Here is a 16,928-nt window from a genome sequence, read left to right on the forward strand (position 1 = left end):
AGCTAGTCAATAAAAGAAAGGAAAGGAGAACAGAAGCGCATGCCCATAAGTGAGCATGAGCCTGCCGGTGGGCACACAGAGGCAGATGGCTGAGAAGATAATGATGGGATTAGTGGAAGATTACGGTGAAGAAAGAAAGACGTCTGTGTCATGTATTTCAGCTTACAGGCTTCAGTTTTCTGATAAGACTACCTTAAATGCACAGCTTACAGTTACATACAACTACATTTCTGTATCAGTCTTCTGTATCAAGAAAAATTCTGAAAATCTTAACTGTAATTCCCTTTAGACCAGAGATATAATTATCTGCAACTCTAGTGACCTTGGATTTATAATAGGAAAGAAAAATATTAATGAACCCCATAAATATTTCATAAGACACTGAAGACCTGAAATCACATGGCCCACAGGTCCAGCCTGCACTGACAGGCCTGCACTGAGGCAGAGTTTACCATAATGAACCACTGGCACCGGCGCCCTTTCTCCTAATCATGTTGTCATGGAGAACAAGGCGTCTGTGAGCAGCTGACATTCACCTCTTTCATCTTCCCAAGGGTCCTCTTGGATAAATTATTTCCTATTCTGCTGACCTCATTTGGTCAGGTATCAAAGATCATCCAAAAATCAGTGAAGTGGGAGACCTAACTCCCTGCTGGCCAACTAAGCCTTGCACAACATGATGTCCTATTGTGAAACCATGCTCTGTTTGGAACATTAAAGTAACAAGGGACTCTGCTGCCTTAAAGAGATGAGCTTCAGCAAGATTCTGTCACAGCACTTCTGAGAGGGAGAAAGAATAGCAAGAAAAAGACAGTCCAGAACAAGAGGACTTAGGTTTTTGAACTGGTATGTTTATAAAACATAAAGCTAAAACGCAAATCATCTTTAACTTTCAAAAATTTCACCTGCATGCAAATACTTTAATTTATAATAGGACTTGTATACCCAGTTTGTCAAATTATTAATAATTCATTTTAAATAGCTGAATTTAAAGTTTATATTTCACTGTTTCATGATGAAGTCACAAAGTGTTAAGTTCTGGACTACTGACAATGTAAGTTAAGCATATTTCCAATGACAGAGCCACCTCACATTTTTAGCTTTGGTTTTTTTTTTTTTTTTTTTTTTTTGGGGGTTTTTCCTTTTGGGGGGTTTGGTCGCCCACAAGAGACAGAAAGTGAGAAATCACCCCCCCAGGGGGGATGGTCACGCTGCAATCCCTTCTCCATTCTCCTCTCAGGATCCTGGGCATGCACGCACACGCGCCCTGCGTGAGTTTTAAGCCACCGGGTCTGGGACGTGAACCACGGTCGACTACATGGGAGTCCAGCGACATAGCCGTTACGCTAACTGCTGGTTCCCTCGGCTTTGGTTTTCATAGCCAGAAGAATTCCTTAAAATTCATACTCACATGAGTAATCTGTTGTAAAGCATTTTTTGTGTCGAAGGATTAAAATTCTCTTCGAATAGGGACCAGCAGTTAGCTAATGGCTATGTCAATGGACTCCCATGTAGTTGACTGAGGTTTGAGTCCCGCAACCAGTGGCTTAAAACTCACGCCGGGCGCATGTGCGTGCGTGCCCAAGATCCTGAGAGGAGAATGGAGGAGAAGGGATTGCGGCGTGGCCATCCCCCCAAGGGGTGATTTCTCGCTTTCTTTCTGTCTCTCTCTCTCTGTCTGGCAAGCACACGCACCCTATGGCAAAAACCTCTCCAAAAAATAAAAATAAAAAAAAAAAAAGAAAGAAAATGCTCTTTGAATAGAACTTTCAAGACTGGGTTTAATGCTTACCTAGTTTATTTTTATTAATCAAATGAGATACAGAATATTATTCACCCCAAATTAGATCAATCTCACACAAGTAATACCTCATTTTGACCACTTTATAAATGACTCCAAATATAACAATCTTTTCTTTTTAATATTTTTGCAACAGGGAACATGTACTCACTGGACATACAGAGAGACAGAAGAGAGTAAGAGAAAGTGAGAAATCACTGCCCAGGGGAACTGACCACGCCACAATACCTTTTTCTCTATTCTCCTCTCAGGATTTTAAGTATGCATGCATACATGCCTGGCATAATTTTTAATAAGCAACTATCAGGACTCGAACCATGGATTCTGCCATATAGGATCCAGCTCTTTGACCACTATCCCATCTGCTGACTGAGAAAAGAATAATTTTTATAATGTTCTGAAGATGGTTCATACAGAAATCAACTCTGTGCTTTCAGTTATTATAATTAAACTGTAGTTCCTACTCTTTGTGAAATTCTGTCCTAGGAAAAACTAGCTGGACAAATTCATGTGTGGGTTTCTTCTCCAGATTAATGGGGAATGTGCACCAGACAACTGAGACAGGGTGTTCAGAACCTAGGCAAACAGTCAGATAAATAAGAGATGAGTTTTTTAAATAGCATCTTTCCATCTGCACCACGAGGGTGTGGCTCAGTCCTTAACAGCTCCAAACGGAAGTGTAAGGAAGTGTGTGTATATGTCTGGTGGGGAGGGTGTGTATGAAGAAGCTGAGATCCTGTACCACTGGTTTGAAGAGTACTTTTTCCCAAATATGAGTATCTGTCCCATAAAGTTACCCCTTGAACGAGAGATTATTACCACTTATGATGAAAATGCTGTAAAAACACTTTTTACTATGCAATGTTCATTTATGATATTCATGACAAAAATGTGTTAAAAAAAAACACAAGAACTTACTTTCTGCCCAAACACAGAAGTTGTGCTCACTTAATATATCCACAGTATCAACATCATTTTTTAATGAAATTTTATTTACTCGAATACTAAAATATTTTGTTATGCAAAGCTTTCTAAGAAAGACTTTTCCTAGCCCAGTGGACCTCCTCCATGCAACAGGCCCACTGTTAAACAAGGAAGTCTCATTTCATTCTTCTGTTACACCACACCTTTCCCATATTGTAGTGTTATGGACTTCTCTTATTACATATTCTATAATCATTTTATTTCCCTGATCAGTCATAGATTTTTTTTTTTTCACTTATTCTTCCTGACCATTTCTGGACTTGGGAGTCTAGAGATATTATCTGCTTGTGGTAGCACAAAGAAATGCTCTCTCTACTGCTCTTATATATTATGGTATTTGGCTAAAATTGTCATTTTCCTGTCCCCAAAACATGTTAAAAGCAACTGCAACCATTGCCGATCCTGCGACCACCTTACAATTTGGTAAGGCTAAATTATCCAATATTTTTTTTTAAATCTAGCTTGACTCACATATAAAATATGACAAGGGTTCAATATTTAAAGAAATACAAATTTTTAACTGTTTTTGCAAATGGATTTGAAAAAGAGTCTAGGAATGCAAGGTAAATACTTGGTTGGGTCAAAGGATGGTTGCAATTTCTAGAGAACAGTGTCTGAGCACAAGATCCCCTGAAAACAGAACTCAACTTTGTAAGAATTGATCTAGTAATATTTCTGATGCTAAAGACCTGCAAGGAGAGAAAGATGTGACAATACAAAAATAATCTATTTTTGTTTGTTTTTTTCGTTGTTTGGGAGAGAAATTAAAAAAAAATGCCACCTGTTAATGATGAAGAGCTCCATAATTATCCTGTGTATTTTGAAGTTTGTCATTGGACTTAGTGAGTGATCTTTAGCCTTACTAGAAAAATAATATTCTCAGTAAAAGATGGTGTTCTAGTAGTATCTGAAATAAAACCTACCTCATCATAATATGTTTACAGTGCCATCAACAATGCTGCCTTTATTATCATAACTCTTATGGTGCATATTAATCTCTATGACATACATTTTCTGGCTTTCCCCTTCAAGCTTGCTAGAGGTTCCCCTACAATCACCAGCATAAACACTGGTAATACAAGGGTACATTGTGATGCTCTGGGAGGCTGATCTAGGTGGAATGGTTCAGGTTTGCATCTGAAGGCCTCCCTGAGTACACAGGGCCATTTGTATGCCCATGATCCAGGTTAGGGTGGACCATGGCATCAAGATCTTGTTGGGTGTACTGTCTCTGTTTTCTTTCTCTCTCTCTCTCATTTGCACATGGAAAATAAATACATACATACATACAAACTTTTTAAAAATCAGCAGCCTAAGAAGACTCCCTCTGACTTTAACTCTCAGATATAAATTCCTCCTCACTCTTTTAAACACAAAATATAGGTGTCTGATGTGAACACAGCATCTACGTGGCCAGTCTGACTGTGATGGCTACTTGCGAAGAGAAAATACTTCCCAGTTACTAAATAGAACCAGTGTGTCAGTCAAGACCCATTTGTTTGCTTTCAGTTAAGTATAAACTAGTAAAACGTCTGTAAATTCGATCCACTGAAAATAACAAGAGCTTTGATAATGGGTGAACAAGGAGGCTCTGTTTGTATGTTACCAAATATCCAGCTATCATATACGTCAGAAACATTTATTTCACAAGGCAATAACTGAGCCATCTCCAGAAAAATGAAGTAGGGCCAATTTCACTGGGCGTTTCTTGCTGCTTCCTCTCTCTTCAAGTTGGACTGGAAATACTATAAAGAAAATCCTCCAGCAAACTGCCCCAAACAAGGAAGTCCATAAAAAACGAACAGGGGGCAGAAAGGGGAGAGAGAGCTTAAAAGAACGAAACCTTTTATCTGTACTTAAAACTCAGACAACGTGAAGTTTGAAATGAATCCTGTTTAAGTACTCACGTTATTTTGATTCATGTGAAAAAGCGCTTGAAAAATCCACAGCTGGGAGTTTTCAAAAATTAAAATAAATAACAGGCAGGAAGTCCTTCTAAACACAACAACTCAATTATGTTCAGAGAGGAAATGTTCCCAATAGGCCTGAGCTAATCAAAAAATAATAACATCTGAAAGCATTGTGAATGGAAACGTGGTTAAACTAAGCTGAAATACAAAAACACTGACATGAACCTGAGAAACATACACATTAAGAGCAAAACATTAAGCGTTATATAAAAGTAGCCAAGGCCAAATATTTACCATTAATTGCTATATGTGGCTTTCTGACAGTGATTTCCCCAAGTTTGTTACTTAAAATGGAACAGAGAAATCAATGTCTCTTATTCTCTCTTCCCTCTGCAGCTTTACTGCTCAGATCACAATATGTCTTTCTTTGATGTAAAGCCCTGAAAGTATGGTTTTGTCACGTGGAATAAATTTAAAAAAAATACCTGCTTTGCTACTTCTCACTGTGTGATATAGCATTCACTTAAATCCTGAATCTTGGGTTTTTTCATCTATAAATGGGACTAACACTGACCTCACAGAGTTGTTAATAGGCACAATTTGTAGCTGTCAATAAATGACAAACATTAAGTTCCAGAGTATTGCCCCATTCCCTTCAAACCATTAACATACTACAAATGAAAGATTAGGGTTTCAGCTCCACTAGTGCTTTAGGAAACATCTGATATCAGTACTACAAATATGTGTACAAGGCCAGCTGGCAGTGTAGTAGTTAAGGCAGCTGGATCCCACGTAGCCAACTGGTTGGTTTGAGTCCCAGAACCAGCAGCTTGAAAAAAACACTGGAGTACGAGCATGCATGACCAAAATCCTAAAGGAGAAATGGAGAAGGGACTGTGGCACAGCCATCCCCCATGGGGATAATGGTGCTTTCTCACTTTCCTTTTTTCTCCGTCTTTCTTGAGCAAGCACATGAGCTGTCTAGCAAATTTCAAAAACAGAAAGAGAAATATATTCCCATAAGTGTCCTAAGAGAAGCAGTTTCTCTACTGTAAGATTTTTTTCCTCCAGAGACAACATAATACACTGTGCTGAGGAAGAATGTGACAGTGAAGAAAGAGAGAATACTTGGAAAAAAAGAGTGACACAGGTTCAAAAGAACACTGAAGAGGTCAGAGCTGTAGCTCTGTCAGGAGAAAAATGAAAGAAACTGACGAATGCAGGCAATAAGACTAATAAAGATGGCTGCTCTCCTGCCCTTTGGTCCATGCCAAATGCCCTGCCACAGAGACACACACATATTATTGGAGGGAAGGAGAAAGATTTCAGAGAAAAGGTATACATGCTTTCAGTAAACAATTCAACAATTACAAGTTAAGAATAGCTTTAAACATACCAAATATGGAGGCTCATTTATTCCAAGTGGTTCCTGAAAAATAGAGTGAAACACTTTTTTAAACAATTATAATCATACAGTCTTAGTTGTCTTTTTGAACATTTCAAAAATATTCCTTGAAAAAATATTTTTAATGGTGCGATCAATTCCTGAACTGGCTGTGATGCCCAAAAAAACCTGTTGAATTGTCTTATAATTTTAGCATTTATGACTAATTCACTTTGAGTGATGCTGTAATTGTAAAAAAACATCGGCCTGAGGGCCAGCCACAGAGGTGCGTTAGTACCACTCTCTGCGGTGCTGTATGTAAGCTGTGTGGAAAATCAGCGTTCAGTTCACAGGTCAAACTGGCATGCCCAGCTTGTGCAGGCATGTGCAGGTGTGTGCCCACGATTTTAGGTGGCTGGAAGGCTGGGGGAAGGGGCAGGAGCAAAGCCTGTGACCCTGTTGAGGGCACTAGTCTGTCTTTCTCACATATAAGAAAGCAAGCAAGCAAGCAAGCAAGCAATGAACTTGGGAAATAAATATGTACCAATGTGCATTACAAGGACAGAGTCTGAATTTCTGACCATTATTTCATGGGTACATTTGTTGTTCTGCCAGGTTAGTTATCATCCAAACCAGCCAGACTCTTTTACTACTTCATGACTTTGCACGTACAGGATACTTCCCTCTTTGTGGAATGGCCTTTCTGCCTGGAAACACTGCTTCTATCCCTCAGCTGTTTTCAGGACACTCTCTCCTGTGGCAAGGTCCCCAACTCTCAGGCACTGAGTGTTTCCTTCCTCTATCCCCCTGCACTGCCCACAACCTTGTGTTTCTCTCTAATCATACTATAATTAATTGCTCAGACACCTATCTCCTGAAAGAGCTGAGACCCCTCAAGGCGACTTATTCATCCTTTATCACCATTCATCAGCCTAGTGTCTGACGTATTATAGTCATCAAGTAAATCAAATTACACGACCATCATATTCACAAGTTATTATCTACTAGCTCTCATGGTGTCCACAGAAACTCATATGATGAGGCTGGCTCCAGAGCTGTGGCATGGAGCATCTTAAGAACAGCTGGATCCCACAGGGTGACTCTAGTTTGAATCCCTGTCCTGATCTGCCAAAACATGTCACGTATGTGTGCAAGTGCCCAAGATGTGATAGGCTGAAGGACTGGTAGAAGGGGATCACTGATTGACCAGACTCCGCAGAGACTGCTCAACTCTCACGCACATGTGCACACACTCTATCATTACTAAAGAAACAATTTTGGGGACCAGCAGTTAGCATAATGGCTATGTTGCTCAACTCCCATGTAGATGACCGTGGTTTGAGCCCCGGACCCGGTGACCTAAACTCATGCCGGGCACATGTGTGTGCCCAAGATCCTGAGAGAAGAAGAGACTGTGGTGTGGCCATCCCCCCTGGGGGGTGATATCTTGCTTGCTATCTCTCTGTCTCTGTCTTTCTGGCGAGCACACGTGCCCTATAGCAAAAACCTCTCAAAAAAAAAAGAAGAAAAAAGTTTTTAGAAAGAAATTCATATGATATTCCATTTTATCTATATATACACACATAATTCAACAATTCCACTTTTAAATGTTTGCTCATACATTCAATTATATATCTCTACATATCACTAGCATTGGTTATCTTCACACTTTACTCACCAGTTGTATAGGGCGTATTGACATGATTATATTATCTGATCCACCCCAGTCAAAAAAGCATTTGTATTTTCCTTTCTCTAAAATGTATTGTTCTCCACAGAAGAATTTCTGCTGGTAGGCAACCCATCTAAGTAGACAAAAAAGGGAAAAAAAAAAAAAGCAGAGGTGACATAGACTCAAGAAGAAACAATTTTAAAACACCAAACTTCTCAAGGTTCTTAGGGTAGGAGACAACTTACACTCCACTTTTAACGTGAATGGATCTTGTTTCACTGCCAAAGCCAATTTCTTCCAAGTCAGAAATTTCCTGATTTGTAATGTCAATAAATTTTCCACTTTCTAAATCAGAATCGAATAGTGTGATAGAAGATTCTATAAAATTCTAAAAAGAGGGAAAGGAAAGTTTAAGAAACATATGCATTTTGTTTTCTGGATTGTGATATCCCTACGTAACTTCACACACTTGTGGAAAAATTTTACACGAATAAATTTCAGGAAGAATTTTAAATGGCCCTTAAGACAATTTCATAGTTATTATGCCTTCATTGCTTAAAGGGGGGGGGGGGGGCGGGCATTGTTAAAGGGGGGGGGGGGGAGCCAGCATTTGCTAGAAGGTGTTTGTACTCAATAGAGAAACAGAGAAAGAAAGAGAAAGAAAGCACTTCCTGTGAGGGATGGTCACTATGCAATCCCTTCTCCTTCATTTTCCTTTTGGGAGTTTGGCCATGCACTCACAGACATGTGGCATGCTTTTCAAATAGCCCGGTCCGGGTCTTGAACTGTGCAATCGGCCTTGCGAGACTCAGCCTTCTAAATCACCCTGCTTTCAGCTAGTCCCTAGCATTTTTATATAAATGGAATACAATTAATAGCTGGCAACTGCTGGGACTTACAGGCTACCATATAAAATGCTAATTGTAAAAGAAATTAAAGTCTCACTTGTACTTAAAGGGTAAAAACTACATGAAGCCAAAGTGATTATAAGATATATTATAGGCAAAGTAGAAGAGGATTTTTACAAGCTTAACAACAACAACAAAAAAAAAGACACAATGAACTAAGTCAAAATTTGTTTATTAAAAAAAATCAAAATAAAGGCCAGCAGGATCAGGAGGCTGGATTCCACAGGGCTGACAGTGCAGTTTGGAGTCCCAGACCCATTAGCTTGGAAATCACTCTGGACATGTTTACGTGCATGCCCAAAATCTCAAGAGAAGACTGGAAGGAAAGGGACTGTAGTGTGGCCATCCTCCCTAGGAGGTGATTTCTCAAGTTCCCACCGCCCCCCATCCCCTGATCTTCTCTCTAGGTTTCTCTCTGGCAAACACGCACACCCTATAGCAAAAAATAAAAAATATAAATAAATAAATAAATAAATAAATAAAAAGGAAAAGCAAAACTAAAAAAAAAAAATCAAAATGAGAATAGAAAATTTTAAAAGATTTAGCAGCCATCCTATTTAAAATTAAGATATTTTAGAAATACTCTAGGACACAGATAAATCACCAAAAGACATAAACAATTCAGAAAAGAGAAAAAGAATAAAAAAGACAAATACACAGATGTCTAATTTCACTAATAAACTGGAGAAATTTCAATTAAAACAATTACAATTGTAATTTTCACTGCTTTTTTTTTAAAAAAGAAATTTATTAGAGGGCTCATGCATGAGATAGAGAGAGAGAAAATGAGGAAGCACCTCCCAGGGGCCATGGTCACTACACAATCCCTTCTTCATTCTCTCAGGTTTTTGGACACACACACACACATACCCAGAGTGTTCATCAAGCCTCCAAGTCTGAGACTTGAACCACACAGTTGGCCACATGGGATGAAGCACCTTAACCACCGGGCCACCAGTTGAACCCAATTCTTCACTTTTTAAAATTAAGAAAGAGCTAAACATTTAGTTTTCTCAGGGAACACTGCTAGTGGAAATATAATTATTTTAGAAACAGATTTAAAAAGACTTAAACTGTTCACACTCTGACTTTCAGAATCGTTTTTGAATCAAGAAAGGTTTCTTAAAGAAACTAAATGAAAAGGTCAGGCCCACGGCTAAGCAGACAAGAGAACTGGTCCCCACATTTTCTACTGTGGATCAAATACCCTACCTAGCTGGCTTGAAAAACACACCAGATGCATCTGTGTGTATACCCCAAATCCACATGGAATGGAGAAATGGGAGGAAAACAGATTTCAATGTGACCACACCCAACCTAAAGGGGCTTTCTCTCTCTGGTGAGTAAGCTTTGGAAACTAGGAGTGCCTGTAACCTTTTTTACTTTTACACAGTTCTAAAAAATGAGCAGTGAGACACAGCAGCATGTGCAGATGCCACTGCATGGCAGGCTGACGCCACATGGGAGGCTGGGGCTCAACTCCAGGCCCTCTCTAAAAAGTAGGCACAGCTGGGCACAGTACATGTGCCTGTAGTCCCACCTATCAGAAAGCTGAGCCAGGAGAAAAAAATCACACATAAAAACACCACACACACACACACACACACATAGAAAAAAATCACACATAAAAACACCACACATACACACACACACCCAAATGGGAGCTACAGAGATTTATGCATGATCAACATCACCATCCTCCTTTTCAGTAATAGAACACTTTCTCTTTTTTTTTAAAGCGACATTTTTGCTATACGGCATGTATGCTCACTGGAGAGATAGAGACACAAAGCAAGAAATCACCACCCAAAGGGGTATGGCCAGTCGCAACCCCTTCTCCTCCATTCTCCTCTCAGGATTTTGAGCCCCCCCACACACATGCACCCAACGTGAGTTTTAAGCTGCTGGGTCTGGGACTTGAAATGGGGTCAACTATGTGGGAGTCCAGCAATGTAATCATTCCACTATTTGCATAAACATATATGCGTGGTCTTCACAAATTCATGAAAATGTGTATTATGCAAAAATGTTGCATGAATTTTAAAACTGTTTGCACCCAAATAAACTTGTACTTTAATTCCACTTACCATGAATATTTTTGAAGTCCCCTCCCATTTTCAGATGAGGAAATCAAGGATTTAATAGCCTAGAAGTGAACTACCCTAAAGTATTCAGAACAAACTTCCCGACTAGAGAATGATGTTTGCAGCCTGGGTGTCACATCGGCAAACCTGGCTATACTGACAATGTAAACCTCTATCGACCAAGGAACAAAACATACCTGTTTCTTGCAACTTGAAAGTGCATTAACTAGCTCATGGCGACATGATGATGGCAGCTAACAGGAGCCCTTAGGGTAGTAGAAATGATGAAGTGAGAATATACTGAAATGTGTCATGAATCACTGTATTATGCTGAGTGAAATGGGAAAAGGAAATATAAGGTCAACACAGGCAGGTGCTGTGCTGCCTCCTGACACTGAGAGATAACCTGCTATGCTGTGATGTCCTTGCCTTGAGCAATGATTTGCACAAATGGCATTGTAAGGGCTGTGGGGGACTCATTAGCAGTAGAGGAGGGCTGGGAAGCAGGCTGGAGGCATGCAACCATGCAGCCTGGAGCTGAGCAGAGAAAAGCCCGTTGCCAAATCCAAGTGTTCGCAGCCCACGGGCTCTCAAATAAATGTACTCACATGGCTTGAGTTTGTTCTTCCTACACTGTCTACCCTTCCCGGAGACCCTACCCTTCCTGGACAAGGGCCACAGGCATCTCTCAAGTGATATCCCTCTTCTATTCTTGTTTATTCTTTACTTTTCATCCTCAGCTCTGCTTTCATGTTCTCTAAGTACTTCTTTTCTGAGCCACTTTTCGCCTGAGTTTGTCCTTCCTACACTGTCTACCCTTCCCGGAGACCTGGACAAGGGCCACAGGCATCTCTCAAGTGATATCCCTCTTCTATTCTTGTTTATTCTTTACTTTTCATCCTCAGCTCTGCTTTCATGTTCTCTAAGTACTTCTTTTCTGAGCCACTTTTCGCCATCTGGCTCTAAGGCAGGATCACATGGCAGTCCTGGGTCCAATAACCTGTAAGTAAACCTCCATGGGTCACACAGCATGGTATAAAATATGCAAAAAAAAAAAATCAAAAATCAAAAAACTTCAGCCTTATTCGGGAAGCTACTAGAAAAGGTACTCAGGATTGTTTAGGGTAAGTCCTCTGGGGCTACTAGGTTACTACCATCTCTGTGCTTCTAGGCACAAATTAACTCTGAATATCACAAAAATTTAAGGGGAGCCCTTCTGCTCAAGAATGAAGATCAATGGAACAAGCTTTAGAACTGTATTCCAGTTTACATTTTTAAAACACTAGTAGAGTTTATCATAGTCTCAGATGCAGTGCTTCCTACTGTTAGAGAAAACTAATGAGCAGTGGCTTTAGGTCCCAAGAAAAAGTCTTAAGGATCAGTAATTTGATTACTTTTAAATTCCATAAAATCCCTCAGCTAATGGGCCCTGGAGCTCTTGTGTGGCAACGTGATATGAGACTTCAGTGGAGATCTGGGACATTCATCAACTTCTGAGCAGTAATGGTCTCTGCTGCATACCACCTGGTTTCAGAAGCCTGAAAACCCTGCCAAAAGTAAAACTAAGGAAAATCAGGACACCACGAGAGTCTTACTGAGAAAGCCAAGATACAAAAACTCCTTGATCCCTGGAGCCTAATACTGCTATATTCCTTTCAGTCCTTTTTTTTTTTTTTTTTTTTTTTCAAAAAAATAAATTTCTACATGTCTGCATACCTGAGTGACTCATTTGGAAGTAGAAATTTACTTCTGGGTGTCCACTCCAAAGCACTCCATGACAGAGATCACATTATCCCTAAGGAACCTGTCCCAGTATTTGACCTTAGTATAGCCAGTATTTCTCCATTCTCCTCTTGAGATCTTTGGCACACCCACACACACACACACACACGTGCCTGGAGTGAGTTTAAGTCACCAGGTCCGGGACTTGAACCATGGTCAACTACATGGGAGCCCAGTGACACAGTCATTATGCCAAATGCTGGTCCCTATCCAGTGTATCATATACTAGAGCCAGGGTGTATGAAAACTGTATTTTATCTTGCAGTTTTTCTATCAGTCCTATTGTTTATTTTTACATTACTTCCACTTAGATTTTAAAGTGCTTCGTTCTTGAAACCAGCAGGTGGAGTGGTGGTTAAGGCACTGGAATCCCACATGGCGGACCACAATCTGAGGTGGCCTGGCAGCTTGCTTTCTCTCTCTCTCTCTCTCTCTTGTCTCTCTCTAGTGAGCTCTCATGCCCTATAGCAAATTAAAAAAAAATTATAATAAATAAAACTAAACAAATATATATATATATATATTTTAAAAAAGGGCTTCACTCTTGGCCAGATGAGAGATATCCGAGAGTCTATTTGGGGAGAAGATATCTCACCTTAGCTCTACCTATAAACTCACATCGAGCTCTCCAATCACAAGAACTTTAAGAACTCATTTCCATTGATATGCAGTGTCTGGGAAGTATATAATTTTTTTGTATATAGCATGATAAGTTTTAATGCACTCTTACAATATATACAAATATAGATTTTATACTGTCCAAATACAGCTAAATTTTTAGTGCATTACATCTAAATAAATTTTAGTATATTTCATCTGAATATAAATTTAAATTATAAATTAAGTATCTGAGGGGCCAGCCTGTGGTATGGTGGTTAAGGTGACTGGATCCCACATGGTCAGGTTCAAGTTAGGGACCCAACAACTTGAGAAACACGTCAGGTATGTGTGTGTATACCCCAAAATGTGAAAGATGGAGAAGAAGGGATTGCGTGTGACCATTTCCAAGGGGGTGCTTTCTCACTGTTCTTCTCTCTCTCTAGGAAGTGCACGTACCCCCTGACAAATTAAAATAATAATAACGTATCTGAAAATCATGTAAATATTTATTATATTTATACTTAGGTCTGCAATGTGACCCTATAATTATAGCTATAAATGAAATGCCAGTAAGTCTTTGACTAAAAGAATTCCATTATTAAGGTGCTATTTAAGTCTAAGCATTTGGTAACAATGGAAAATAGGTAATATGAGGTAGGTTCTAGAGTAAGGCTGACTTGACCTCAAGTGACAGATCCACACTGGGACACAGTGTCAAACCTGAAAAAATGTGGGACATACACACTACGGAATACTACTGAGACATAAAAACCAATGAGACTGACATTTGATAGAAAGTAGACCAAGATGAAGAAATAGAGAAAAAAAGTATTTGTGACTACACCCCCCCTATTGGGGGGTGGGGAGTTCTCTCCCTCTCTCTCTGGAAAGTGCATGTGCCTTCTGGCAATAAAAATAAAAATTATAAATCAAATAAAAAGAATTTAAAAAAAAAGAAGCAACTCACATAAGCAGGTCAGTTTAATACTCTAAGGTGTTAGAAACATTTTATATCTTCCAGTTCCATCAGCACTCATGTCATTTTTCATATAAAAAAGGTAGAAAATGTAGGGTAAGAAAGGTAACTCACAGCTTGTAGGTACCGGAAAGATAAGATTGGGCCACTTAATGCCCCACAAGCATTACTGTCTTCAAAGTCTCCTTCTTCAAGCAAGAATTGCTGGCCTTTAAAATGTTCTTTTTCATAGGCAACCCACCTAGAAATGCAGAGGACATTCAATTGAGCCATTAATAAAATTATAGTCAAGAAAGCAAGAGAAAGAAAATCATGATAAAGCACATAGTTGCTCATATCCACAGACTAGAAAGCAACACATCAGTTTAATTTCCACTTACAAAGACAGTCAAATGAGTCAGCAGGTGGTGTGGAGGTTAAGATGGCTGGGTCCCACCTGGGTAACTGTGAGGTATGAGTTTCCAAACCAGGTTCTACAAGGCTAACTGTCTGGTATGAGTCTGAACCCAAAAAGGGATTCAAAGGATTGTGGTATGGCCATTCCCCGCCCCGCCCCTCCCCAGGAGGTACTGTCTCACTTCCTGTCTCTGTCCCTCTCCAGTGAATGCATGTGACCTATACCAAAAAAAAAAAAAGACAAGACAAATCGTGAATGCTTTAAAGATCAATACTTTCATAGTTTGGAGGCTTTTTCCAACAAAAGGTCAATTATAGAATGATAACAGAGCAACACTTGCTTATTAAATGTTTGTGGCATGACTTTGATACTACACCTAGGATGGTCAGAGAGTAGTCTGCCAAAATAAAAATAACAGAAAACACATATAACCAATGAGAAATTTATAAACCCATTTTCTCATTTATAAATGAGAAAATTTATAAACCCACACAGAAATCTAAAGATAATCATTCTTACTTTACTGATTAAGCTCTTCCAAAACCACAAAATGATCACTATAATTAAATGTTTATTTGGGGTTTAAATCAAGGGAACCTCTCACCTGGATTTAGATCAAACCCACAGTACAAGAAGGTTTAGCAAAGAACTGGGAAAGCAACTGAGCTGGTATTGGCCCTGCAGCCCTACAAGTATACAAAGACACCTGTAAGTGCTTCAAGTGGGTGATGCTGGAACCGCCATTTTATCAGTGGTGATCATGAAAACAGGAAGTACTGTGGTAGAGTACTTTCCAGGAACAGAAGTTTCTTGACTTCTAAAACTATCAGCAAAGTACGCTGATAAACATAATTATTTGCTAAAGTCCTCTATGAAATTACTTTTTTAGGAAGTAATCTAATGGAGTATTGACTATAATGTGAGCATAGGTGGTTTGAAAACATGCTGACCTGCTTAATTCTGTTTTTAATTGCATTGTATAAAGTGAGACCCCCACCAACTGGGCAGATTCCAAGGACAATTAGGGGGCTTCTGAATTCAAGAGTTGTCAAAATAAGGTCTATCTTTGTTTTTCTACTCCTATTACAGTTGTGAAGATAAAAAAAATAATAAACAAATGAATTGTTTTCATAAGGTAACAAATAACAGTAGTCATTCCTATCTGGCTTTCTGTGTATAAATGTATGTATGGCAGGATAAGGGGGAATGGGGCCCACATCAGTTGGAATAAATTTATAAACCTATTTATGTACTATAGTATTTTGTAATACATAAAGAGACTAATATTTGAAGCTTGAACTATTAGGTGGAAATTTTTACAGAATAAATTCTAAGCTTTCTTTACATAAATGTGGCTACTCAAAACATGCTTTTAATTATACGTGGGGTAAGGAAAAGTAAAACTGATAAAAGGTCTTAATGTTAAAAGACAGATTAAGATTAATAAATCTACTACATAATGATGTTCCAAAAATCTGCCCAGTTTCTCTTAATAGACTAACATTTAATTTAGATTCAGTTTATCTATCTGAAATATATAAAATTTATGTTATCTAAAAAAATTAAGAGGGGCCTACAGGTGTTTTGGTGGTTAGGGGTGTTGTACTCCCACATGGCTGACTATGGTTCGAGTCTTAGACCCAGTAGGTTGCCTTCACTCTCTCTATGCTCCTCTCTGGTCAAATGAAAATAAATAAATAAATAAATAATAAAATAATTCTTTAAGATATGCAGAAACATCAACCTTATTTTCTCAATTTCCTCAAGATGAGACAGGGATGAGGAAGTCATAGTACCTACAAATTAAACAGTGAATAAAAGCAAAAAATGGCAGAAATGGTGTAAATATAATGAACTTAGTTGCTCACTCTTAAGTGGGGACACCACATTTTTCTCCTTCAGTTAATAAATGAAGACAGAAAGTGTATTTACTGTATTGTAAGCCAGATTTTCCTGAGATTCTAATAAAGTGGCTGTAAAAATTTTGTAAGTCTAAATTTGTGTGCATCACATTCGATTTTAAACCAATTTAATTAATTTGAAAAACATTTACATTCCAAAGGGTGGGAAAGGCAAATGTATTTTATAGCAGGGTTAAGAAGGAATTGCATGTGAGTTCACAGACCAGAGAATACTACAAATAATTACAACACAATAAGATGTGTTTATCCAAACCATATTTGTCTTTTAAGCTCCAAATAAATGTTTCTGAATTCAAGAGAAAGGAATTAAATTGACCACCAGCATGCCAGACTAATAATTGACATGACCTACACATCTGGTAAACTGCAGTCTCTTAGACTTCTATTTCAGATGTTTTGCCTATTCCTTTTTTTTTTTTTTTTTTCGGTCAGACACTGCAATGTCTATGTCTCTAAACTGAATAATCTTAGACAAGTCATTTAACTTTTATGAATAAAATATTCTACT

At 38.7% G+C, this 16,928-nt stretch overlaps 1 protein-coding gene across 3 annotated transcripts in view; it reads right to left on the reverse strand.

Annotated features, from left to right (window-relative positions):
* CRYBG3 (crystallin beta-gamma domain containing 3) overlaps positions 1–16,928 on the reverse strand; it is a 125,017-nt gene that overhangs the window by 34,514 nt on the left and 73,575 nt on the right. For all 3 annotated transcript variants that reach the window (XM_006171554.3, XM_006171553.3, XM_006171555.3), the window contains exons 12-15: positions 14,216–14,342; positions 7,997–8,139; positions 7,758–7,884; positions 6,092–6,124 (exon numbers count right to left, since the gene is read on the reverse strand). In XM_006171554.3, the coding sequence (XP_006171616.1) occupies positions 6,092–6,124; positions 7,758–7,884; positions 7,997–8,139; positions 14,216–14,342 (430 nt within the window). The remainder of the gene's footprint in view (positions 1–6,091; positions 6,125–7,757; positions 7,885–7,996; positions 8,140–14,215; positions 14,343–16,928) is intronic.

The sequence above is a fragment of the Tupaia chinensis genome, unplaced genomic scaffold (assembly GCF_000334495.1).
Source record: "Tupaia chinensis unplaced genomic scaffold, TupChi_1.0 Scaffold149851_1, whole genome shotgun sequence".
NCBI classification, from domain to species: Eukaryota; Metazoa; Chordata; class Mammalia; order Scandentia; family Tupaiidae; genus Tupaia; species Tupaia belangeri.